This window comes from Mixophyes fleayi, chromosome 4, assembly GCF_038048845.1.
Source record: "Mixophyes fleayi isolate aMixFle1 chromosome 4, aMixFle1.hap1, whole genome shotgun sequence".
Taxonomy (NCBI): domain Eukaryota; kingdom Metazoa; phylum Chordata; class Amphibia; order Anura; family Limnodynastidae; genus Mixophyes; species Mixophyes fleayi.
In genome coordinates, this window is record NC_134405.1 from 1,301,473 (window position 1) to 1,329,458 (window position 27,986).

Consider the following 27,986-nt stretch of genomic DNA (forward strand, 5'->3'; position numbering starts at 1 on the left):
TTGTAAAGTCTCTCTCTCCTTTCACCCTAGCAAAGAATGATATCCCTGCCAATGAAGCCACCATGGAGGCCTTAGACTTGCCTGCCTGATACCCAGCCCAGACAAACGCCAGCATCCGCTTATCCCCACCTTCCTTACCGCCAAGGCCTTGGCTGTGGAAAGTGCACCATTCCGTCCAGGCAGCCCGATATTTTCTCCTCGTCGAGGGAGCCAGGGAGGCTTCGGCCAGCCCTTCTATGCTGGCTTGACAATCTGCCATACGTAAGAGGGACAGGGCACACCCGTTAGGGATGCCCCAGGAGCCAAGACCCTAAATCTCTCCATCTGACCCCTAGACAACGCATCCGCCAACTCATTCTCGACTCCAGGCACATGCCGAGCTTGAAAGGATATATCGCAGGCCAGACAGCGCCAGACTAACCTACGCAGAAGTGTAACTACTGGGGGGCACTTGGACCTTTGTCCATTTATTGCCTGCACAACACCGAGGTTGTCACACCAAAAAACTACCTGTTTTCCAGCTAACCTGCTTGACCATAGCTCCAGTGCCACGATCACGGGGAAAATCTCGAGTAGCGTCATGTTAGCTGTCCAGCCGGACGCCACCCACTCCTCGGGCCATGGAGCAGTACACCACTCGCCGGCAAAGTATGCCCCAAACCCTACCGACCCAGCTGCATCTGTAAATAGCTCCAGCTCCGGACTGGACACCGGAGGACCGGGCCATACCCGTACTCCATTGAAATCCTGCAAGAACAGGTCCCACACTGCCAAATCCTCCCGGATTTCCTCCGAGAGTGAGATTCGACAATGCGGACGCCTATTCCCCGCCGTTGCCCTCTCAAGCTTCCTACAAAAGACCCGCCCCATGGGTATCACCCGGCAAGCAAAATTGAAACGTCCCAATAACTCCTGCGCTTGTCTCAACGACATTCCACTTTGGCCTATCACCTCGCCTATAGCTCCCCTCAGCTTACTCACTTTATCGTTTGGCAAGCAGTAGAGACCCCGGACAGTATCTATCTCAATACCCAGGTATGATAACTTGGTGGTGGGGCCTTCAGTTTTTTCCCCAGCCACTGGTACCCCCAGGGAATGGAAAAGAGCCTTCACCGCAAACAACATGTCTCTACAAGTCTCATCCTCCCCGGGCCCTACCACCAAGAAGTCGTCCAAGTAGTGGGCGACTCCGTGGTGGCCTGTGCCCGCGCAGATACACCAGTGCAAGAACGAACTGAAACATTCGAAAAATGCACAGGACACCGCGCACCCCATGGGGAGACATCTGTCTACATAATAGCCCTCCTCCAGCTTAAAACCCATAAAGGGGAAGGAATCCGGGTGAAGCGGCAGCAGACGAAAAGCCGACTCCACGTCAACTTTTCCCATCAATGCCCCTTCCCCGAATCCCCGAACCATGTCTTGGGCCGATTCAAAGGACTGGTACGTGACCCTACAGTACTCATCTGGGATCGCATCGTTCACCGACGCCCCATGTGGAAATGAGAGATGCTGAATGAGTCGAAATTTCCCTGCCACCTTTTTAGGAACCACCCCTACCGGGGACACCACCAAGTCCCGATAGGGGGGGTCCCGAAACGGTCCACTCATGCGCCCCAACCTCACCTCCTTCTGAACTTTCTCCAATAGAACCCCTGGGTGCAAACTAGCCGATTTCAAATTTCCCCCTTTTCCCGACTGAACCGCTCCCTCGATAGGAACTCGAAACCCCTCTCTAAAGCCTTCCCTCAAAAACTCTGCCTCCATCCTATGAGGATAGCGGCTAAGCCACCTGCCCAGGCTCGCCAAATTAATCGGCGACCCTGCCTTCCCCAACGCCAGTGCTGGGCTGACCACCTGAGCCACCTCTTCTATCCTGCTTGTCACATGCCTTTGCTGGATGCCCTCCCCCGCACTTAATGCATGCATGGGTGAATCTGCACCCTTGCCCGTGAGGGCAGCTTGATCGGTTGAACAGGAAACAGCGGCTCTTGCTGAGAAAGGGCGCGTTACCCTTCATCCGCCCTGTCTGTCTCCGCCACGTGACACCTTCAACCAAGTCTCAACATCCTTGTAACCTAACATCAGGCTGGCGTGTCCCTTATATTTCTCCCTGAAAACCTCATCGTAGGCCAGCCAAACCCCGGGGCGGGAGGACACGTACATCTTGTGTATCATATGCAGATATTTTAGCATATCCATCCATTCGCTAGGGCGAGACTCCAGATAACAGGCCGCAAAGAGGTAAGCGCCCGACAGCCAGTTCTTATAGGTCTTGTAACTGGCTTCCCCACCCCCTCCCCTGGCCATGGCCTCTGTCACCAATTTCTTGCCCTGCTTGGAAACTTCAAACATATCAACGAAACGCCCCCTGTGAATTCTACTGCGTATTGTCTTCCTGACCCCTTGAAATATACCTGTGCTTGCGCAGCGCATCGTGTCATCACCCGTGAGCCTGGAGCCCCTGAAATGTCTATACCTATCCGCAGAGCGCTCTGACTGTCTAGTAACAAAGTGCTTCCGCAAGCGCTTCACTAACCGCTGCGGACTACCTTGTGAATCCGAAGAAGACATGCTAGAGCTACAGCTATAGCTACCAGACCCCCCAGATTGCTCGTCATACATATCAAAGACATTCATCTCACCTTGCTCCGCGGACCCACCTTCCAAGCCCGTCCACTGACCTTCCATCTCCGCCCCGGCCGAGGCCTGCCGCTCTCGAGTCACGGACCTATCCCTTCGACCACCACTGAAAGCGACGCCATCTGCTGGGAGAGACACGTTATTACATGACGCCAAAGACACAGCACCAATCAACAAAGAGCGCCTTCCTTGACTACCAGACCTGTGATTCTCCTGCACCACCCGGCTAGCCCGCTCCCCCTGCCCTTCCGGAGCAACTCTACTGGGACCTGATCCACTCCTAGATCTACCCCTGCGGGACCCGGAAGCCACCTGTCCGCTGCCCCCTGCTGCCCGGTCTGACTGCTGACTACGATGTGATCGGGCTCTATTCTCTCTGGCCTGGCTATGCCTATGTGAAAGATCCTGCACTTGCCCCCGGTAACTACCCCTTGTAGAACCCGAATGAGGCTGACCCCTGTCTATCCCATGCGACCCATTCCGTACATCCCTGCCCTCCCCTGTAACAGGACTACCCCTACCAGCTATGCTACCATGGACACTGAGGGAACGTGAGAAGGATTGGGACTGACTAATTATAGGCAACCTAGGGCTACTACCGGTATTAACACTGGAGCTGCTGGGTCTGCTAACACGAGTAGGGTGGTGGGGAACACCACCCCTTTGTACTGACCGCGAGCCAGCGCTACCCTCATGCTGGCCCACGGACCTATGATGCTGCCTATCGGCGGGGGGGTGCCCTGCCCCCTCCACCGCTGAATTCTGGCCACTTACCCTCCCCCTGGTGACTGGCGCTAGGCGAGCGGATCCGCCGCTCGGGGAGTTGCCATGGCGACGGACCCGGGACCGGAAGTGACGCCCGTCACTTCCGGCCGGGCGGCGGCCATGGAGGACTGATTCATACCCCTCCGCCGCATCTCGGGACGGGGGGAAGGACCGGCGCCTGCTAGCTCTCACATGAGAGCAGGATGACTGGGCAGCTGAAGGTAAGGAACCGGGCGGGGGAGGGGAGCGGGAGGAAGCGGGGGAGCGTGGATCCATATCGTGGCAGGGGTAAAAGAATGAAAACACACCAAAACAAAAAGGGGGGGGGGAGAGCGAGAGCGGAGACAAGGAGAGGGAGGTGGGGAGAGATGTAGCGGGAGATGGGACCAGGGATAAACACCAACTAAAATACAAATACTATACGTTCAAGGGTAAAAGAAAAGAAATAAAGAGTACAGACAAAGAAAAGAAGAAACAAGCAGATATACACAAGTGTTGAGAAACAGAGACAGAGGACTAAGAGATATACTTATCTATGTCAAGCAGCCTCTAACGTCCAGCAGTGTAAGAGATGGATTCTTCTCCGCCTATCCCATATATAACCTCCGTAACTCCTCCCCATGACTCTTCCAGACGTCATGAGCAGACCACCCCATTTAACCCCCCAGAGTCCAATACAGTTCAACACAGCCTCAGCTTTTATTATCCCTCGAGCTTATATACAGCCTTCTGTTCTTAGGAAGAGGGGACCAGGGAGGGAGCCGCATCACCACCTGACCTGACCACCTGACCTAAATAGTCAGGTGACCGCAAAAGGTAAGTTCCCCCCCCCCCAGGAGTCCTGCCTTGGACCCCCAGGCACCTGCCCATCGTGCCCAGTCGGAAAGACGGCCCCGCTTAGTAGTTAAAATGGGCACAACAATATTGCTGCAATAATATTGCCCAAATTTAAATTGTTTCAAATGGACTCTTTCCCCAGATCTGTACTGTATGACACATTGTTACAGTAATAACCGCGTATACATTGTATCTTTATACTAACAGGTGGTGGGAGGTTCACCTGGTGCTCCGAGTACTGATCCCCAAGAACCTGGGCAATGAGAGATTGGGGCAGAAAGCCCAGTGAGATACCTACACTTGTAACGCTGCACTTTGTCTGCAGAGTCTGGTCCTGTACAATGTATTGATAGTCCCAGGATGGCTCTGCTGTGTGTGGTCCACAGGGTCAGAACAGAGAGGCAGCCGAGCAGTCCCCAAAATGTGCCCAAATTCTGAGGGATAACATGAAATGAGGTAGAATTATTATTACATTATTACAGTCTCCTTATTTATTAATTATTATTGTTCATATAGCGCCAATCATATTATTAACCCCTTCACTGCTAAGGAATTCTCCGACCCCCGTGCTGATCACTTTTGGGCTCATCACATCCGTGATCAGCAGACAATAATACACAGGATAATATCATTGGACTTCCCTCAAACACGGATGTCCCCAGCTTGCTACGTACCAGGGGTTGGGATATAGAGGCTACAAGATAGGCTTCCCCTATCTCCAGCATTTCCCAAAGACTTCAACAGACTGAAACGCACGATTCTAATGGAGGGACCCAGCAGAAGAGCCGTGGATCATGGTGGAAAGTGATCAGTGGGTTATCTTAGGGGCACTATTGTGAAATCCAGGTCCCCGCTTATTTAATAAGGGTGCATCGCAGCAGATATCATGGATATCTGCTGCTTTGGATTCCTTTTTGTTTTTGGGAGCAGTCACCATTCTATAGTATGGTGACTGCTCCCAACCACAATCTAACAAGTTCCGAAAAAAAGTTTTTTTCGGTAACTTGTCATGATAATGTACGCCAGCTTCGTACATTATCGTAATTGAAGGATTTCAGTGCTGTCAGCTCTGCTCCGAAGAGCAGAGCTGGACAGCGCATATGTGGAGGGATCACATGATCCCTCCCTGTCACTCACCGTTCGCTCTCTGCAACTATAGCTGCAGACACAGAGCAGAGATATCTGTGCACATGCACAATTCCAGTGTAAAGAAAAATGAAGAGGACCAGGAGGAGATCTGGAGACAGCGCGTTCCGAAGAGGGGGGTAAGTGTGACTTTTTTTATCACAGAAACAGCAGTTTATCGGAACTGCTATATCTGTGCTGGGTTGTACATAAATTTGAGCAATAGTTCAATCCTTATCATTGCGATAAGGATTGAAAACTATTTTTCACTGTATGTGAATATTGATTAACCCTTAAATGCAGACGATAAGTACGACTCATTCATAGCACTTCAGGGGATGATGTATAGTCCACTTGTCCTAGCACATGAGGGGTTACACCCACATGTGCTGTATGAGGAGGACGCTGAACGGAAAAGTTTCATTTTCTCATCTATTTTGAGTGTTTCTTGTTTTTACTGTTTTCCTGGGAAGGTGAAATTGTGCAACACTGGAGAGAGCGTTGATGCAGCAGTTTGTGTCCGTCCAGGAACTGAGATTTTGATGGACCATCGCCAGGACTTTGTTTATTAGTCGTAGATGACAGGAGAATCCACAGAAGAGGACGTCTGACCCACTGGACATAAGTGAGGGACCTGACTTGTTGCTGGGGTGACCTGGGCTATTGTTGTCCTCATATTGATGAAGGTTAGTAACTAGGAGGAAGCGACTGACTGTAGCTGGACTAATAAAGTGTTGTATTGTCATTGTCTAACTCCTATTGTCCCTGTCAGATAATTATGTGCCCCCGTCCTCTCAGTGCGCACTGGATAATAGTTCTGATCCCTGAGGGACCTTTTACAGGGAAATATATTTCTTATCAAACAAACCACAAAATTCGGAGCAAATTGTGTCCTTGGCTGTCAGGAAACAGAAGTGATTGTGGCTGTGTTGGGGAGGGGGGCTCTGGTTTATTATGTCCAATGTGTATATGTAACTATCTGAGAGGTGACCCAGAGCCACCTAAATACTCAGATTATAGCTCATATAATAATATAATAATATATTGTAATAATATATTTTACCATTTATTCTCCCATAACTGCACATTCAATTCTAATCTCTAGTAAACTTTGTGTAGACCCGTACTCTCTAGTACAGCGGTGTAGGTGAATCCTTAAACCTTTGAATACCTGCACAGGAAAAATGGGGACACAATAAGCTTCACCCTGTTGTGTGCACATGCAGGTTTAGAAGATAATGAGATGCTGACACAGGTATAGTAGCGCAGTACAAATACAGCAGGGGAAATACATGCAGTTTGTTTATATATATTTATTTCCTGTGCAGTTCTTAGTTACAGCACACATGATAGCAGAGTCTGACCGAGGGGGTCTGAAGAGCTGACAGTCTCTCTACTGCTCATGCTGTGTGTGTCTTACCACATAATGTATGTATCACATGTAGACAAGAATCGCGTTGTCCCAGATTACTTTAATCCATCGCTGGTTCCAGAGCGGGACATGAACATGACTCAGTAGTGACCCCAGGTACACAGCACCAGCCGGTCACACACCCCTCTGTCACCCTATGGAGGGCGTCCTCGTAATCCCACCATGCATGGAAGGGGCATTATATGTACAGCTGCCCTCCTATGTCCCCCAGTAGTTGGACATTGTAGGGATCCAGCTGAAAGGTCTTTGATTCCCGGTGACCCCAGTTCTGCCCCCAGATAGTGACCTCAGGAAGAGACAGGACTGTAACAACGCTCAGAGGAGATATATGAATAATAATAACTGTTATATCTTATGTTATATTATGTTATATTATGTTATGGCTGTTGGGGATTACTGAGTAATAATCATTAGATATGTTGTGATAATACCATAAAGGACACAGACCACCTACAGTGACTTGTGGCCCCTGTCCCCCCTGTAGACATCCTCCCTGGAGCAGGGGGCTATAGACACAACACAAAGCAGACGGATGAGTGTGATGATAAAAAGAGAGAGGATTTGTGCAGACGCCACAAACTCCCCGGACCTCATTCATTACCAGACGCAAAACAAACTTAATGTGCGTTCTTTAGTAAAAACTCATCAGATATATTCACGTCCGGAGCGGATGTGAGATACGTCTGGTGATGAATACGGGTCTAGGTCCGCTCTGCTCTCACAGACACTGCAGGATGCGTCCAATTCCTAAAGTCACCATAGAACGTGCAGAAAAAAAACCTATTTAAATTAATATCATTTGTTAATAATATAGGGCCTGATTCATTAAGGATCTTAACTTAATAAACTTCTTATTTCAGTCTCCTGGACAAAACCATGTTACAATACAAGGGGTGCAAATGAGTGTTCTGTTTTGCACATAAGTTAAATACTGACTGTTTTTTCATGTAGGACACAAATATCTACTTTAAATGTCAGTGTACAAATAAGCTATCAAGTATGTGTGTGTTACATGAAAACACAGTCAGTATCTAACTTATGTGCAAAACAGAAAACTAATTTGCACCCCTTGCATTGTAACATGGTTTTGTCCAGGAGACTGAAATAAGAAGTTTCTCAAGTTAAGATCCTTAATGAATCAGGCCCATAGTCGTTAATGTCAAAACATTAACAAATAAAAAAGTTAAATAAAAAAATAGTTTTTTCCTATGAAATACATTTATAAGGATGTAATTAATGTCTACTGTACATAAAATGCATTGTTCTAGCTGTTTACACAGCTGTCATCACTAGTATCATCATCATCAGCAGCTATTTATATAGCGCTACTAATTAGCACTTACACCTGACCTGTAGCTGCTGCAAGTGATACGACTGACAGTCACGTACCTGAGAGATACCCTGAGCTTGAAGTTTGGCACCGTGTGCTGGAGTTTGGCACCGTGTGCTGGAGTTTGGCACCGTGTGCTGGAGTTTGGCACCGTGTGCTGGAGTTTGGCACCGTGTGCTGGAGTTTGGCACGCCCTTACTGTACATTGACTTTGTGCATTCGCCCCGTCCTCTCCCTGTTCCACCCGTGAAATCATCAGCTGTAGTCGGGTCCTTCGCTCTCAAAGATGAATTGAACATCGCTGTATTCTGTGGTGCGTGGTCTGGTTGTGGACATGCGCAGAGTAATTGTGCGTTTTATACGCTGCTTATCGCCAGTTACACTCCTTAATGACTCTATACATAGATACACAAATCTTGTATGGATACAAATTATGGTAAATGCAGCTTACTATGTGGAGCCAATGTATAGGTGCCCAATATTACCATGTTACCCAACCAAATAACCATATAATGCCATTATTTATCACCTGCATCTTTTTCCCATGTGGTAATAATTCCCTGTTCTTATATTATATTGTTATTACATGTAATCATTATTATAATACATATCAAACAATAAGTTCCATATACTTTCAGTGCCAAATAACTTAATACTCTAATTATAAGATTATTATGCTCATTAACCCCCTTAATGCCAGTGCTCCTCCTCACACAGAGCAGTCTCTTACAGGACAGGGCAACTTACAGCAGAACAATCACCAGTAACGTAATACGATCAAAACCAGTCATGTGACTCAGGTAGGAGGAGCCTAGTCCTAATGGCCGTCCATTATATTGTTCCTATAATTCCTTATGACTTCTAATCACCTTATATTCCACAGTACAGGATACATTATTGGTTAATATGGAATGGTCTCTCCTCTCACTCTCTCCTAGGAGATGGGGGTGGATCAGGATGACATCCAACTGTATATAAAGGAGGACAGCGGAGGAGGTAAGGGTGGGATAGGTGATGGGGAGAAGCCCATATTGTCTACAATGTCTGTTCCATTCATTCTCACACTTCATGCAGATAACAGAATATCCCAGTGGTACCGTCAGCCTATGTCCTCTCGTCTGCTGGGTCTTCTCATCGGTTTATGTGCCGGACTCATCGTCCTAAACATCATAATTACTGTGACCAACAGAGGTGAGTAAGATATACCGGATATAGACACAAGTATCCTAGTGAGACTCACAATATGACAATCTGTCTCTTCCATAATGATCAGTAGAGGTCGCCTCTTCCATAGAGCCCAGCTTCAGTCTCTACTCGGTGTCCTCACCAATAAGAACCAGATTCAGTCTTTGGAACTCTCCCATAGTGGGAACTTCAGTTATTGGAGATTTATGTCAGCTCTGAAAGACAAGACCAGAAATGATAATACTTATAAAGTGCACTAGCAACTTTTCTTGAAACTTGGAACCAGACAGTTGCTGCTGTTCCTCCCACTCCGCCTGTGGGGAGCATGCTCAGTACTGGGACGGCTTACTAGGAATAAATGTAGGTTGGGAAGAGCAGAGGAGAATCGCTTCACACTCTGATATCTGTACAATGTGGTAGAAGTTATTATTATTATTATCTTTTATTTATTAGGTGCCACTAAAGGTTCGCTGTGTCCTACATGACATTTACAACAGTATACAATAAACAGACAACAACGATCCATAAAACATAATACAAAGTCCAAACATCTGCTAATTAAACAGAAAATACACAGAAAACTTTGTAATGCAGATGAAGTTATTTATGGGACAGTGAGTGAGAGTGATGTAATGTCCAATGTGAAGTAGGCCCGGGAGTGGTTAGCTTAGAGGTACAGAGGGTGATGGAATAGTATAAGAAGAACATGAAGAACGAGGGTTCTGCTTATTTCCTAAAGAGAAAGGGGAAGACCACATATGGTGGCACTAAGTGGATGTGATAGCCAAGACAATGGAGTGAGGAGGAGCTGATTGGGTTCAATAAAGAAATGAGCTTTAAGGGCACGATTGAAGCCTTGGAGAGTAGATGCTAATCTGATAGGATGTGGGAGACTGTTCCACAGATGATGAGCAGCCAGGGACAAAATCCTGGAGGCTGGAGTGGGAAGAGGTGATCAGTGAAGTAGTGAGGTGGAGGTCACTGACAGAGCGAGAGGGGGCATCAAGTAAAGTCGGCAGAGATGAGGATGGAGATGGAGGGGGAGGAGAATTTGTTCAGAGCTTTTGTCACGGGCACTAGGAGTCTTTGCCCAGGATATCACCAGATGTAGTCTTACCAGAGTAGTGTATGCACACAGTGGTCTTCTGGTAGCAGGGTGACTAGCGGAACAGGAGAATCAGCAGATGGTGAGAGGATGCTAGAGGAAAGTCTATGACTAGCAGCAACAGGTTATGGATTAAATAATATGAACACGAGGATCTTGATGGACGTGAAGACGTGAGGAAAGTCAGTGGTCTGCGTACAGCAAGTTGTACCACTGCCTTTAGTGAGAGGAATGTCCAGGGATAGATAGGAGGTAGTGAAGTCAGTGGTCTGCGTACAGCAAGTTGTACCATTGCTTGTAGTGATGGGACTGGTTCCAGGTGCAAGTAGGTAACGGGGAAGTCAGTGGTCTGCGTATAGCAAGTTGTACCACTGCTTATAGTGAGGAAACTTGTAACTGGTGCCAATAGGAAACAGGGAGTCAGTGGTCTGCGTTCAGCAAGTTGTACCACTGCATATATAGGTGAGGATAGGCACTAGGGTAGATGAGTGGAACATCGAAGGTAACACGGAGAGCACAAGGAACTTGATTCCAATGGTATATATAATACAATAGCAAATGACTAGCGCTGCTTGGAGATACAAAGTCACTACTGAGATCCAGGTCGTATGAGACAAAGTCAATAGCATCTATAACTTTGTGAGATAGAGGACTCCGTAGATGAGCAGAACACAGTCCATGCGGATATGCAATAAACTGGTAAAGTCAATAAAAAATAAGCATACCGCGATTCAGTTGAGCAGGCTGTCACGAGAGAAACACAGGGATAGCTGAGCGGCTGAACGCCGACACGAGTAGAGGCCACAGGAGAGTGGTAGCGGTAATCCGTATCTGTGAAGCACACAGAGAACATAACACGAGTGGAGCAATGATGATTCTTGCGGAGGTCAGCAGGAATAGTAGACACGATGAGACACAGGAGAGTTGAAGCGGTCTGGCAACCGGCAATGCAGTAGTCAGGAATCAGCTAGAACTGAAGACACGAGGAAACACAGGAGAGTTGCAGCGGTCTGGAAACCGGCAGTGCAGTAGCGAGGAATCAGCTGGAGCTGAATACACGAGGAAACACAGGAACACCTTCAGAGACTCACAGGGAATGAGACTCCAAGATCAGGCAACGAGGTAATGACCACAGGTGCTTTAAATAGGGAGTGTTGCCTGATCAGCCAATTAACTAAAAGCAACAGGTCTGAAGGGTTCATAGAGGCTGCGCATGCGCAGACCGTCAGGATGGCGGGCGGCCACGGTTCCTAACAACGGGAGAAGAGGAACTCACAGTCCGGTAAGTGACAGCTTTTAAGATGAGGGTGAGGAGTTTGAATATTCTTCCAAAGGCCACGGTGAGCCAATGTAGTGACTGGTAGAGAGGGACAGCAGAGAGAGAGTGGGGGGAGAGGAAGCTCATTCAGACAGCCGCATTGAGGATGGGCGAGGGGGGGAGGGGGTTGGTTAGGCCAGAGAGGAAGCAGTTACAAATTGGTGCATGTGGGTACATTGCACTTTATCCAGCGATCTCTCGGTTATTCTCCAATATTCCATTGTTTATAACGGACATTTCAATGCCCATAGCACACAAACGATAGTATTTATAACTACTATTATCTGGTTATATATTATATATATATTTATATATTATATTATAATATAAGTCAGGATAAATCCGTTTGTTTTCCTCACTAAGAAACTCATTTCTAATCTAGATTTCCGTGAGAAGGAGATAGAAAGACTACTTGCTTCCCAACTTTGTGTCCCTGAAGCCGAGCGCCAGTCACAGAATACGGGTAAGGATGAATGACTCTGGAGACACAGCAATGAGTGAGCTCAGAGTAGAGAGAGGACGGTGACTCAGGGGAGAGTCTGTGACAGTTAGTTCAGAGAGAACGTAAATACTGAGCCGGATGCTGTCAGGTGACCGTACAGCTGGGAAGCCTAGAAAAGGGGTGAGAGGTTCAGACTCACCCTTCATGGCCGTATGGACCCTTGTGGCACAGTGCATTAGTACTACGGATGTCTGGACTTAGAGTGCTTCTAGCAGAGTGAGTTTAGGTGCATACAATGACCCATGTATGCGCCCATGTGCAAAAATTATATTTAGCTTTTTGGGATGGAATTATTTACATGAGCTCCTGCTGTTCGGAGGACTCAGCATTTTTCTTCCTTCCAAACGACTTGGTGGAGATCTGGTCTCCTCCTATACCTACAATAGTGGGCTTATTCCCAGGATCAATGTACACACATCTACCAATGCAAGAAAACACTCAAACCAACTCAGAGACACAGACGAAACTCTCATGATGAGATAAATTGGGCATTTTAGGAGAAAAGCAGAAAAGCTGGGTCACTGTGTTAGATGTTTTCTGCTATTTCCATGAGACATATTACCAGGTGGATCCTCAAACCCAAAAAGTAGGTTAATCAGATTCAGAGACCTCCAGGCTCCTATGTCCCGGTCTTGGTGAGAAGTGAAGGTCAGAGTAGATGATGGGGCAGAACAGAGATATTATCTGAGAGATGTTTCTCTACGTACAGGTGATGTGCTCCAGAAACTACCTGGTCAGAGTGTTGGGACAGGAGCCTTTCAGCCAGATAATGGTAAGTGGAGATAAAGATCTATTCATCCCATCCTGTCAATAATGAATAAGGCAGAAGGTGGTTAGTGCATAGTATGTTAGTATATCAAACGTTATATAATATAATGAAGACAGCAGGAGAAGTGGCGGTATGACATACCCCGTATACCCCTCACTTCCACCACTGTATAGATATATATATATATATATATATATACATATTGTAACAAAGGGAGGCATTTATCTGACAATATGCAAAGAAAACATACAAGCAGAGTAAGACATTGGCGCAGTTATGCCCCTAGATTCAGGTTAAACCAAGTAAAGACTTATCTGTAGTTTAAAGTTTGTTAACTTACATGATTCAAAAGCTGCGTCCTCTCAGCAAACAGACAGGGTGTGTCTGTTAGTTGAAACAGAGTTAGTGATGGGCGTTTTCTCTTAAAGAGAAGGTGGGTGTGTTACCTGTCCATCAAGCTAAGGCTGAGGGAGGAGTATCATGTATAAAAGCTTGTTTGTGTCATTTGTTCACTGAGACCAACGCTGTTAAAGCTGGCTGGTCCTGAGAGAGAGCTGGTCTATGTATAGCTAGCGTTTAGGGTCTCCATGATTGCTGTGCAAGTATACGGTGTCAAAACATTTACCATCCTGACAATAAAAAGGAAGAGGTTGTTCGCATGTGCTTCTGCAGTAGCGGGCTCTTGCCACAATATATATATATATATATACATATATATATATATATATATATATGTGTGTGTATATATATATATATATATATATATAATGTAAGTTACTTGAATGTGATAGTGATACAATGTAGCAGTAGGAGAGGTGGCGGTTCCTACTGCACAGGACAAGGGATTAGGTAGGGATTAGACAGGGATTAGGAAGGGATTAGAGATTCTCCTATCAGGGAATAAAGCCCCAGAAATCTGCATTTTCCATGCCTAAACTAATGCATCAGAGATGGGAGCATGGAGAATACATTATAGCTGGACCCAGGATCTCCAACATATTTGGCCCAATTTGTGAAAGTTTTATTTTATAGTATAAATAAATGAGACATTTTAAGTGAAATTACAGCAAAAAAATGTTTTTTGAAATGCAAGATTTGCAAATACAATGATGATTATTCTTAGTTTTAATATTACAACTAAACAGTTAAATTACACTGATAAAGTATCTCCCAGCTCAGAGATGTCCCGGATCTTTTGTATCACAGGCACCTACGAAGGCGCTTGCCCGGGTGACTGGCACCAATTCAAGGAGAGTTGTTATTACGTCTCCAATTTGGCAAAATCCTGGCAGGAATCCCATAAAATGTGTCAGTGGAGAGATGCCAAGTTGGCCGTAATTAACACCATGGAGGAGCAGGTACGTCCTCACTGAGGTGGGACTAACACAACATGATCACTTATTTATACCTTCTAAGAGGCCCCCATCCATACCCGTGTCTGTGATCCATGTTATCTTATATCACAGCTATAACCTCAATGCTGGCAGGGAGCAGCCATGGTGCCAGACTGCCCCCGGACTGCCCCCGGCTGCCCATAGACTGCCCCCGGACTGCCCCCTGACTGCCCCCGGACTGCCCCCTGACTGCCCTCTCTACACTCTCTACAGCAAAGAAAGTTCAATGTGACAGTAACTCTCTGGGCACTGGGGGTCATACACAGTTTAAAAAGCACATGGAGGGCAAAATCCAATTTTTTTTTTACCCCTTGGCGCTCCACATTCCACATATAGTATACATCACATTCCCCATATAGTATACATCACATTCCCCATATAGTATACATCACATTCCCCATATAGTATACATCACATTCCCCATATAGTATACATCACATTCCCCATATAGTATACATCACATTCCACATATAGTATACATCACATTCCACATATAGTATACATCACATTCCCCATATAGTATACATCACATTCCCCATATAGTATACATCACATTCCCCATATAGTATACATCACATTCCACATATAGTATACATCACATTCCCCATATAGTATACATCACATTCCCCATATAGTATACATCACATTCCCCATATAGTATACATCACATTCCCCATATAGTATACATCACATTCCCCATATAGTATACATCACATTCCACATATAGTATACATCACATTCCCCATATAGTATACATCACATTCCCCATATAGTATACATCACATTCCCCATATAGTATACATCACATTCCCCATATAGTATACATCACATTCCCCATATAGTATACATCACATTCCACATATAGTATACATCACATTCCCCATATAGTATACATCACATTCCCCATATAGTATACATCACATTCCCCATATAGTATACATCACATTCCCCATATAGTATACATCACATTCCACATATAGTATACATCACATTCCCCATATAGTATACATCACATTCCCCATATAGTATACATCACATTCCCCATATAGTATACATCACATTCCACATATAGTATACATCACATTCCCCATATAGTATACATCACATTCCCCATATAGTATACATCACATTCCCCATATAGTATACATCACATTCCCCATATAGTATACATCACATTCCCCATATAGTATACATCACATTCCACATATAGTATACATCACATTCCCCATATAGTATACATCACATTCCACATATAGTATACATCACATTCCACATATAGTATACATCACATTCCCCATATAGTATACATCACATTCCCCATATAGTATACATCACATTCCCCATATAGTATACATCACATTCCACATATAGTATACATCACATTCCCCATATAGTATACATCACATTCCCCATATAGTATACATCACATTCCCCATATAGTATACATCACATTCCACATATAGTATACATCACATTCCCCATATAGTATACATCACATTCCCCATATAGTATACATCACATTCCCCATATAGTATACATCACATTCCCCATATAGTATACATCACATTCCCCATATAGTATACATCACATTCCCCATATAGTATACATCACATTCCACATATAGTATACATCACATTCCCCATATAGTATACATCACATTCAATAACACAATAGATTATAATCACATAGATCCAATTTATGTCTATTGTGCCTGTGGTGTCATCGATGGATGATGTGAGTAGATTGGGTTATATTTTCAGGTAAAATGTACACGATGAAAGATAATAAAATACACTGTAGCGTCACAAGCCTGAAGGCATCGCTCTTACTATCCTCTAGGAGGTGATGTTATGTTCTGAATGGGCCCTTTGCTTATTCTACTGAAAGATAAACCAAGTGCATAGTTTGGTCCTTGTATACCTTGTATGTGACCTTTTCACATCAATAATTATTACATGTTACATAATAAATGGTACAAGACATTAACGAACAGTGGAGAAGTCATAATGATTCTTAGGGAAGACCAGGCTCTGCCAGCTCCTGAGCTAATAACTTATCAAATAGTTAAACAGTCAAATGACACATCACATCTGTTCTGTCAGATAACGGCTTCTGACGGCCTTTATCTGTCACAAACTGCACTCTGCCCACTTCGTGACTTGGAAGGTGAAGCACAGAATTCCAGCCTATAAGCTTGCTCTAGCCTATCCCTTAGGCCGGTGGATCCCAAACTTTTTTAGTTCAAGGCACCCTTAGGGTTTACATAATTTTTTCAAGGCACCTCTTAGCCAAAATAATTGCCAAGTAGTCCTGTGCTTTGCTTACCACTGGCCCTGGCCGAGGCACCCCTGTGAGATCGCCGAAGCACCCCAGGGATCCTAGGCACACAGTTTGGGAACCACTGCCTTAGGCTACAGATTTAACTGGTCCCTTTCCCAACACAGACTCACACTTCCACAAACCCTATCTGTCACCAGAAACGTATTAGGCCCCGTAGAAAAGCTATGATTTACTTACCCAATTGCGCACACTCTGCGCTCTGATAGCTAAGAGTTAAAACTTCCCACACTGCTATTTAAAGGGTTAACACAGCCAAGCAATCAACCTATTCTAAACAGGCAGTGAATGTGTTTAAAGCAATAAGGACATCACTTATTACATTCCAGATTTAATATACAAAAAAGTGCAATGTTTACAGGTTATAAAAACATTTAATAAAAGACATAACATAAGAAAAACATATAAGATAAAAGGATAAAGTTTCAGAGTATAAACTTACATACAAATTGTATAATTTGCACCAAGGGAAATTGACTTGGAATATGAAGAGTTTATCAATGGTGATACATTTCCCAAAGGTCTGACAATCATATGTAAGTCGTCTCTTCTTTTAAAAACACAAAAAATTTCACCTACAGGGGTGACACAGTTTTACATCCACAATTTACATCTTCCCTGTCTAATAACCAATTATAAAATGCAACATATTTTTTCTGGAGAGTGTCACACTGACCCAATTTTATCATTAGTACATTTTTATTGGATTTATAAATCTACAGATACCAAACGGAGATAGGTAATGTGTATTAGTTGAACTGATGCTCATTTTCTTTCATTCCCTGCATGGCAGACAGCTTTATTTGAGGTATGGTATGTGCCCTTCATCATACTATTTAGGAATATGTGTTTGATCACTAATTATATTGATTGTAAGTGTATTTCTAGAAATGGAATTATATTTGTATCATCTGGTCACAAAAAAACCCACGTCTCTTTGTGTAAGACTCCATGCTGAGACGATTCCCTAAATTCTCTTTAGGTGCCATAAACCACTCTATACCAGGACATAGCTCACCCAAGAGGTCTTTGAAGCTGTTCAGTTCCCCCTAAAGGTGACAATGTTATCTTGTAGTCCTTGGGCCTTTAGAGCCACATACTAAACACAGCCCTGGTCTCACATTTTACACATTGAGTTATGTCATTATCCCAGTGAGTCATTTGCATTACACCCTTACACAGAAAACATATTATAAATGGTTTCACTTGATATGCAGTCTCTTATGATTATGTTTTATTCACCACAGTCATGTAATGGGTTGATCCTTATAACTGTAACTCCTCCTTTTCACTACAAACAATACAGTCTCATGAGAGAGGTTCAAGGGTAGTCCTTTAATTTATAAACCTGTACACAAGTCACAGACCGTGGAGAAAGTGGACGTGATAAGCTAGCAAATCTCATGATGAGGGACTATGGGATCTCAAATGTGCACATCCAGGTGCTACAGGGGGCAAGTAGAGAATTTACACAGAAAGCTGGCAAGCATTGGATTAAAGCTGGGTGAGTAGGGATCAGTAAGCACTAGATCACCAGCCAGCAGTGGGTTACAGTAAGATGAGTAGGGAGCAGTAAGAGCAAGGAAACTAGCCAGCACTGGGTTAAAGCTGGGTAAGTAGGGATCAGTAAGACCTGAAAGCTAGTCACAATTAGATTGAAGCTGGTTAAGTAGTGATAATCAAGAGCTGGAAACTAGCCAGCACTGGGTTAAAGCTGGGTGAGTAGGGATCAGTAAGAGCTGAAAACTAGCCAGCATTGGGCTAGAGTTGGATGAGTAGGGATCAGTAAGCACTAGATCACTAGCCAGCAGTGGGTTACAGTAAGATGAGTAGGGAGCAGTAGGAGCTAGGAAACTAGCCAGCACTGGGTTAAAGCTGGGTGAGTAGGGTGCAGTAAGAGCTAGGTAACTAGCCAGCAGTGGGTTAGAGTTGGATGGGTAGGAAGACTGAGGGGAAGATTAAGAGGCAACAGAAAAGGATGAGTAGGGACTGCTCTGATATAGGTGAAGAGAGCGAATTGACGGTACTGAAATATTTCCTTTGCCCTCCTCAAGGTTTACCTAACTAAACTCGCCAATCGAATACGAGTGTGGATTGGGTTGTCTGAAGTGGATGGAGACTGGAAATGGGTGGATGGAACCCCATATTCTACCACACCAAAGTAAGGATCACATTTTTATATCTCACTACTCAGCTATTTAGGGAACAATGTACAACCGATCCAGTAACAGAATGACAATTATTATTTATGTACGATGAAGGCACAGGTATAATGTGTAACCGCTGGTAGGTGCCGAGGGTGAATGTGGTGAAGATGGGGTCACTTAGAGTTGGTAGCAACAATGGCTCCAGCCAGGTCTCTTCAGGAATTTATTCTTCTCTATCTGCTCCTCACTTAACAACATCTGTTTCCCACACATTAAAACTTTCTGGCTCCTTACCTATGGAACCAATATAAATAGATATATACGGTGTGTGTAATGTATGTGTGTGTGTATATATATATATATATATATATACACACACACACATCACCTTAAACCTTTCTGACTGCTCCTTACCTCTAGAACCCCATCCTCCTTGTCCCACTTTGAACCTTTCTCTTTGACTGCTCCTTACCTCTAGAACCCCATCCTCCTTCTCCCACTTTGAACCTTTCTCTTTGACTGCTCCTTACCTCTAGAACCCCATCCTCCTTCTCCCACTTTAAACCTTTCTCTTTGACTGCTCCTTAGCTCTAGAACCCTATTCTTCTTCTCAAACCTTAAATCTTTCTCTTCAGATGCTCACGACATCTACAACTCCATCGTTCAATCTCACACCTTAAACCTTCCTCTGACTCATTACTCCTTACCTCTGGAACTTCGTCCTTCTTGTCACACATTAATGATTTCTCTCTCACTGCTCCTTAAATTTGCAACTCCGACTATCTCACATTTTGATTGTTCCTCTCTGACTGCTTTCTATCTCTGGAACATCATACTTTCACATCTTAAATGTTTCTCTCTGTGACAAAAAATAAACAAAAATCCCCCTTGATATGTCACAAGATGCTGCTCACACACAATCCTATCAGTCAAATTACGAAACAATTACAAAATAACAAAAAGGAATAGACAGGATTCTATGGTAAAATGAATAATAGGGAACTTCCTTAAAATAAATTTCTCCTTTTTGGGCATGAGTCATAAAGGAAAGTAATGCAAAAAACGAGTAACCTATCACCTTGGTAAAACCATGCTACAATGCAAGAGCGGCATAGTAGTTTATTATATTGCACATAAGATAAATACTGTCTGTTTAATGTTTCACACAAATACATGATAGCTTATTTGTGCACTGACAATTAAAGTCAATTTAGGACATGCTCTACCCCAATTATAAATCTGTCCTCAAATTTTAAATTTACCTCCCCTCCAATGCAACATGACTTTGGCCAAACTGCAAAGTTATTCATTTTTTTGCTTTACTTTCCTTAATAAATCAGGCTCTATGTCTAAATTACACTTTGTTGTCAGATTTCTTCCAAATCATTTCAATCTATTGTCTCGGTTATCTACATATCCTGTCTTTCAATAGAAGTCAATCAATACAAATGTTTCATCTCCTTCTCTTTAAAGTTAATCAAAACTTGAGTTGAAGATCTGTGCGAGAATCCCCCTTAGGAGATGCACTTACAAGAAGAAATGAAATTGAAAGCATCTAACAGGAGGATCCCGACCGATCCTGATGGACTCTAAGGATTACTCCACAGACTTTTCTGTTGTGAACTCCACAAGTTTCATACAAAGAAGAAGAAGGTAAGACACATAGTGTGACTCCGCTTCAAGACTCACAATAACAAATGTAGTGGGACCATGTTTTTACACACACTATTCAGATACAGGAACATTGGATCCATATGAAACAAAAATAGAAAGACGTCCTAAATTATCATTCCTATGAGCTGTATACAATAAACCGGTGTGGACTCCAGACTCCTTTATAATCAGATTTGTCACACACAAAGTATTGCTTTATCGTAACTATCCCATGTTGGGGTTATACTCACAAGGACAAAGTCTAATGAAAGCTTCATCAGTATATTCCAGGATCTAATCTCCATAATTATCTCCAGCCCTAGTTAGATTCAAGTCCCTGTACCTGGGAGACTGGTAGATTACACCTTGAGATATTTTACAGACGTGATCCTGGAATATATTCATGATATACTCCACTTTGAATATAAACGAGTCTGGAGTCCACACCGGTTTATTGTATACAGCTGATAGGAGTGATAATTTAGGACGTCTTTCTATTTTTGTTTGGTGCCGATCCAATGTTTCTGTATCTGAATAGTGTGTGTAAAAACATGGTCCCACTACATTTGTTATTGTGAATATTGAAGCGGAGTCACACTATGGGGTAAAGGAAGTTTCCCTTTACAATGCAGCACCGCTTGAAATTTAATCGCCGAACACGCTGAACACGCGGGTGTTGAAGAACCCGCAGGTTCATACATTTACCCCATGTGTCTTACCTTCTTCTTTGTATGAAACTTCTGGAGTTAATGACAGAAAAGTCTGTGGAGTAATCCATAGAGTCCATCAGGATCGGACGGGATCCTCCTGTGAGAGGCACTTAGAAGAAGAAATGAAATTGCAAAAATCTCGTACAAGAGAAGGAAATTCAATATTTGTATTGATTGACTTCTATTGAAAGAAATGATATGTAGAAAACTGAGACAATAGATTGAAGTTATTTGGAAGAAATCTGACAACAAAGTGTAATTTAGAAACAGGAGAAATTTAATTAGAGGAACTTCTCTATTATTCATTTTACTGTGTTTTACTTCCATAGAACTCCGCCTATTCCTTCCATTTTATTTTGTCATTTTTCTCTCTCAGTGCTATTTACCTCTGGACCCCACCATTCTCTCACACCATAAACCTCTCTAACTGCTCCTTATCTCTGGACCCCACCGTTCTCTCACACCATAAACTTCTCTAACTGCTCCTTACCTCTGGACCCCACCGTTCTCTCACATCATAAACCTCTCTAACTGCTCCTTACCTCTGGACCCCACCATTCTCTCACATCATAAACCTCTCTAACTGCTCCTTACCTCTGGGCCCCACCATTCTCTCACATCATAAACCTCTCTAACTGCTCCTTATCTCTGGGCCCCACCGTTCTCTCACATCATAAACCTCTCTAACTGCTCCTTATCTCTGGGCCCCACCGTTCACTCACACCATAAACTTCTCTAACTGCTCCTTACCTCTGGACCCACCATTCTCTCACATCATAAACCTCTCTAACTGCTCCTTACCTCTGGGCCCCACCATTCTCTCACATCATAAACCTCTCTAACTGCTCCTTACCTCTGGACCCCACCATTCTCTCACATCATAAACCTCTCTAACTGCTCCTTACCTCTGGGCCCCACCATTCTCTCACATCATAAACCTCTCTAACTGCTCCTTACCTCTGGGCCCCACCATTCTCTCACATCATAAACCTCTCTAACTGCTCCTTACCTCTGGACCCCACCATTCTCTCACATCATAAACCTCTCTAACTGCTCCTTACCTCTGGACCCCACCATTCTCTCACATCATAAACCTCTCTAACTGCTCCTTACCTCTGGGCCCCACCATTCTCTCACATCATAAACCTCTCTAACTGCTCCTTACCTCTGGGCCCCACCATTCTCTCACATCATAAACCTCTCTAACTGCTCCTTACCTCTGGGACCCACCGTTTTCTCACATCATAAACCTCTCTAACTGCTCCTTACCTCTGGGCCCCACCGTTCTCTCACATCATAAACCTCTCTAACTGCTCCTTACCTCTGGGACCCACCGTTCTCTCACATCATAAACCCCTCTAACTGTTCCTTACCTCTGGACCCCACCATTCTCTCACATCATAAACCTCTCTAATTGCTCCTTACCTCTGGACCCCACCATTCTCTCACATCATAAACCTCCCTAACTGCTCCTTACCTCTGGATTCCATCGTTCTCTCACATCATAAACCTCTCTAACTGCTCCTTACCTCTGGGCCCCACCATTCTCTCACATCATAAACCTCTCTAACTGCTCCTTACCTCTGGGCCCCACCATTATCTCACATCATAAACCTCTCTAACTGCTCCTTACCTCTGGACCCCACCATTCTCTCACATCATAAACCTCTCTAACTGCTCCTTACCTCTGGACCCCACCGTTCTCTCACATCATAAACCTCTCTAACTGCTCCTTTCCTCTGGGCTTCACCGTTCTCTCACATCATAAACCTCTCTAACTGCTCCTTACCTCTGGGCCCCACCATTCTCTCACATCATAAACCTCTCTAACTGCTCCTTACCTCTGGGCCCCACCATTCTCTCACATCATAAACCTCTCTAACTGCTCCTTACCTCTGGGCCCCACCATTATCTCACATCATAAACCTCTCTAACTGCTCCTTACCTCTGGACCCCACCATTCTCTCACATCATAAACCTCTCTAACTGCTCCTTACCTCTGGACCCCACCGTTCTCTCACATCATAAACCTCTCTAACTGCTCCTTTCCTCTGGGCTTCACCGTTCTCTCACATCATAAACCTCTCTAACTGCTCCTTACCTCTGGGCCCCACCATTCTCTCACATCATAAACCTCTCTAACTGCTCCTTACCTCTGGGCCCCACCATTCTCTCACATCATAAACCTCTCTAACTGCGCCTTACCTATGGACCACACCATTCTCTCACATCATAAACCTCTCTAACTGCTCCTTACCTCTGGACCCCACCGTTCTCTCACATCATAAACCTCTCTAACTGCTCCTTACCTCTGGGCCCCACCATTCTCTCACATCATAAACCTCTCTAACTGCTACTTACCTCTGGACCCCACCGTTCTCTCACATCATAAACCTCTCTAACTGCTCCTTACCTCTGGGCCCCACCATTCTCTCACATCATAAACCTCTCTAACTGCTCCTTACCTCTGGGCCCCACCATTCTCTCACATCATAAACCTCTCTAACTGCTCCTTACCTCTGGACCCCACCATTCTCTCACATCATAAACCTCTCTAACTGCTCCTTACCTCTGGACCCCACCATTCTCTCACATCATAAACCTCTCTAACTGCTCCTTACCTCTGGGCCCCACCATTCTCTCACATCATAAACCTCTCTAACTGCTCCTTACCTCTGGGCCCCACCATTCTCTCACATCATAAACCTCTCTAACTGCTCCTTACCTCTGGGACCCACCGTTTTCTCACATCATAAACCTCTCTAACTGCTCCTTACCTCTGGGCCCCACCGTTCTCTCACATCATAAACCTCTCTAACTGCTCCTTACCTCTGGGACCCACCGTTCTCTCACATCATAAACCCCTCTAACTGTTCCTTACCTCTGGACCCCACCATTCTCTCACATCATAAACCTCTCTAATTGCTCCTTACCTCTGGACCCCACCGTTCTCTCACATCATAAACCTCCCTAACTGCTCCTTACCTCTGGATTCCACCGTTCTCTCACATCATAAACCTCTCTAACTGCTCCTTACCTCTGGGCCCCACCATTCTCTCACATCATAAACCTCTCTAACTGCTCCTTACCTCTGGGCCCCACCATTATCTCACATCATAAACCTCTCTAACTGCTCCTTACCTCTGGACCCCACCATTCTCTCACATCATAAACCTCTCTAACTGCTCCTTACCTCTGGACCCCACCGTTCTCTCACATCATAAACCTCTCTAACTGCTCCTTTCCTCTGGGCTTCACCATTCTCTCACATCATAAACCTCTCTAACTGCTCCTTACCTCTGGGCCCCACCATTCTCTCACATCATAAACCTCTCTAACTGCGCCTTACCTATGGACCACACCATTCTCTCACATCATAAACCTCTCTAACTGCTCCTTACCTCTGGACCCCACCGTTCTCTCACATCATAAACCTCTCTAACTGCTACTTACCTCTGGACCCCACCATTCTCTCACATCATAAACCTCTCTAACTGCTCCTTACCTCTGGGCTTCACCGTTCTCTCACATCATAAACCTCTCTAACTGCTCCTTACCTCTGGACCCCACCACTCTCTCACATCATAAACCTCTCTAACTGCTCCTTTCCTCTGGGCTTCACCGTTCTCTCACATCATAAACCTATCTAACTGCTCCTTACCTCTGGGCCCCACCATTCTCTCACATCATAAACCTCTCTAACTGCTCCTTTCCTCTGGGCTTCACCGTTCTCTCACATCATAAACCTCTCTAACTGCTCCTTTCCTCTGGGCTTCACCGTTCTCTCACATCATAAACCTATCTAACTGCTCCTTACCTCTGGGCCCCACCATTATCTCACATCATAAACCTCTCTAACTGCTCCTTACCTCTGGGCCCCACCATTATCTCACATCATAAACCTCTCTAACTGCTCCTTACCTCTGGACCCCACCGTTCTCTCACATCATAAACCTCTCTAACTGCTCCTTACCTCTAAACTCCACCGCTCTCTCACATCATAAACCTCTCTAACTGCTCCTTACCTCTGGACCCCACCATTCTCTCACATCATAAACCTTTCTAACTGCTCCTTACCTCTGGGCCCCACCACTCTCTCACATCATAAACCTCTCTAACTGCTCCTTACCTCTGGACCCTACCGTTCTCTCACATCATAAACCTCTCTAACTGCTCCTTACCTCTGGGCCCCACCATTCTCTCACATCATAAACCTCTCTAACTGCTCCTTACCTCTGGGCCTCACCGTTCTCTCACATCATAAACCTCTCTAACTGCTCCTTACCTCTGGGCCCCACCATTATCTCACATCATAAACCTCTCTAACTGCTCCTTACCTCTGGACCCCACCATTCTCTCACATCATAAACCTCTCTAACTGCTCCTTACCTCTGGGCCCCACCATTCTCTCACATCATAAACCTCTCTAACTGCTCCTTACCTCTGGACCCCACCGTTCTCTCACATCATAAACCTCTCTAACTGCTCCTTATCTCTGGGCCCCACCATTATCTCACATCATAAACCTCTCTAACTGCTCCTTACCTCTGGGCCCCACCATTCTCTCACATCATAAACCTCTCTAACTGCTCCTTACCTCTGGACCCCACCATTCTCTCACATCATAAACCTCTCTAACTGCTCCTTACCTCTGGACCCCACCATTCTCTCACATCATAAACCTCTCTAACTGCTCCTTACCTCTGGACCCCACCGTTCTCTCACATCATAAACCTCTCTAACTGCTCCTTTCCTCTGGGCTTCACCGTTCTCTCACATCATAAACCTCTCTAACTGCTCCTTACCTCTGGACCCCACCGTTCTCTCACATCATAAACCTCTCTAACTGCTCCTTACCTCTGGATTCCACCGTTCTCTCACATCATAAACCTCTCTAACTGCTACTTACCTCTGGACCCCACCATTCTCTCACATCATAAACCTCTCTAACTGCTCCTTACCTCTGGGCTTCACCGTTCTCTCACATCATAAACCTCTCTAACTGCTCCTTACCTCTGGACCCTAACGTTCTCTCACATCATAAACCTCTCTAACTGCGCCTTACCTATGGACCACACCATTCTCTCACATCATAAACCTCTCTAACTGCTCCTTACCTCTGGACCCCACCGTTCTCTCACATCATAAACCTCTCTAACTGCTCCTTACCTCTGGGCCCCACCATTCTCTCACATCATAAACCTCTCTAACTGCTACTTACCTCTGGACCCCACCACTCTCTCACATCATAAACCTCTCTAACTGCTCCTTTCCTCTGGGCTTCACCGTTCTCTCACATCATAAACCTATCTAACTGCTCCTTACCTCTGGGCCCCACCATTCTCTCACATCATAAACCTCTCTAACTGCTCTATAACTCCATCGCTTTCTCTCTTTTACAGCTCCTTAACCTCACCATCCCCCATCTTATATTTATTCCTCTTGCTCAGATTTTAAGGCTTTCTCTGTAACTGATCCTTACCTCTGAAACTTCTTCCTTCTAACAACTTGAAGCACTCTGTGATGGCTCCTTCTCTCCAGAACTGCAGAACGTTTTCACAAATTAATTCTTTCTTCTTTATATCTCTTGAAATCATTTACACCTTAATCCATTCTATAAGTCTTTGTTTATAGTGCTGGTCTTCAAATAAGGCTCAAATATATTTTCATTTTTTTGCAGAAGACGGGGCCACCATGTTGTCAATGTCCTACGTAATCATTCACATCAGTAACTGCTCCATTGGAGCTTGCAATCTAAATTTCCGACCACTCACGCAGACAATATTCTATATTTTGTCAGTAGCCAACTAACCTTCTAGCTTCCTTTGCACTGTGGGGGGAAATAAAATTCCACAGAGTTAGGGCCCATGACCACAGTGCTGTGAGGCAGCAATGCTAACCTCTGTGCCACCATTATATACTAGATTGCTATCACTGTGTCACCTACTGAACCGTGTCCCCACATCATCTACTTTCATATCTGATCAGTATTTTTATCTACTACCCTATTATTGGCACTTGCCGTTATTACAAGAATAATTGTCTATAATCTGTCCTTAGACGTAGTGAGGGCCAAGGACCATGTGATTGGTCAGAACAAGGGAGTCTTGTGAAGAAATCCAGCAGTGTCTAATGTCTTCTTCTGTGTCCTGTAATTGCAGGAAATGGGCATCCGGGCAGCCAGACGAGTATTTTGGACATGGTCTGGGTGGCGGAGAGGACTGTGCACAGCTTTACTACAATGGAGACTGGAACGATGAGCATTGCTCCCGAGCCTATCGCTTTATCTGTGAAAGAAACGCAAAATAACAGCCACACAATTTTTGTATAATACATTTCCTACTGTCAGTTCAATCAAATAATATTCTCAAATAAATGCTTTATTAATCTGTTCAAGGACTATGGAATATTTGGTCCGACCAGCTGGATAATGCAGGCAACTAGCTGATGTGTATCTGAAATACAGAATTTAAATAAATCCTCTGGTTTTTCTGCAAATCGGTTTTACCAATTTTCTGTGAGTTTAGACAAATTTTCCTGTTGAAGTTCGGAGCGCTGGTTGAATTATATTGTAAGACATCTGGCCTAATCAGACCCCATATTAGCCACTAAGTAACAGAGTAACTGGGTATCAACATATACAGGGGCAAATGCAGGATTTGTAGAGAGGGGTTTCCACACGACACTGCCAGTGGGCGTGACCAGCATGCATGGGGGTGTGGCTATAATATTAG

At 44.7% G+C, this 27,986-nt stretch overlaps 1 protein-coding gene across 4 annotated transcripts; it reads left to right on the forward strand.

The window, feature by feature from the left end:
* Nucleotides 1-5,825: 5,825 nt before the first annotated feature.
* Nucleotides 5,826-27,750, forward strand: LOC142150928 (C-type lectin domain family 10 member A-like). Of its 4 annotated transcripts, none has more exons than XM_075206124.1 (9): nucleotides 5,826-6,056; nucleotides 8,850-8,932; nucleotides 9,071-9,128; nucleotides 9,207-9,323; nucleotides 12,123-12,203; nucleotides 12,952-13,014; nucleotides 14,218-14,369; nucleotides 18,797-18,903; nucleotides 27,414-27,750. In XM_075206124.1, exons 3-9 carry the CDS (start codon nucleotides 9,074-9,076, stop codon nucleotides 27,559-27,561), a joined length of 723 nt encoding a protein of 240 aa, XP_075062225.1. In that variant the 5' UTR covers nucleotides 5,826-6,056; nucleotides 8,850-8,932; nucleotides 9,071-9,073; the 3' UTR covers nucleotides 27,562-27,750. The 4 variants fall into 4 exon arrangements, with proteins under 4 accessions (XP_075062225.1, XP_075062223.1, XP_075062226.1 ...); XM_075206122.1 differs by having other exon boundaries at nucleotides 8,865-8,932; XM_075206125.1 differs by lacking the exon at nucleotides 8,850-8,932 and having other exon boundaries at nucleotides 5,826-5,995.
* The last annotated feature ends 236 nt before the right edge of the window (nucleotides 27,751-27,986 follow it).

What these genes read in the sequence shown, in the direction of transcription:
- LOC142150928 (XM_075206121.1), top strand. An exon ending in AAAGGAGGACAGCGGAGGAG is followed by an intron (nt 9,129 to 9,206) that starts GTAAGGGTGGGA and finishes CACTTCATGCAG; the next exon opens with ATAACAGAATATCCCAGTGG. An exon ending in AATTACTGTGACCAACAGAG is followed by an intron (nt 9,324 to 12,122) that starts GTGAGTAAGATA and finishes TTTCTAATCTAG; the next exon opens with ATTTCCGTGAGAAGGAGATA.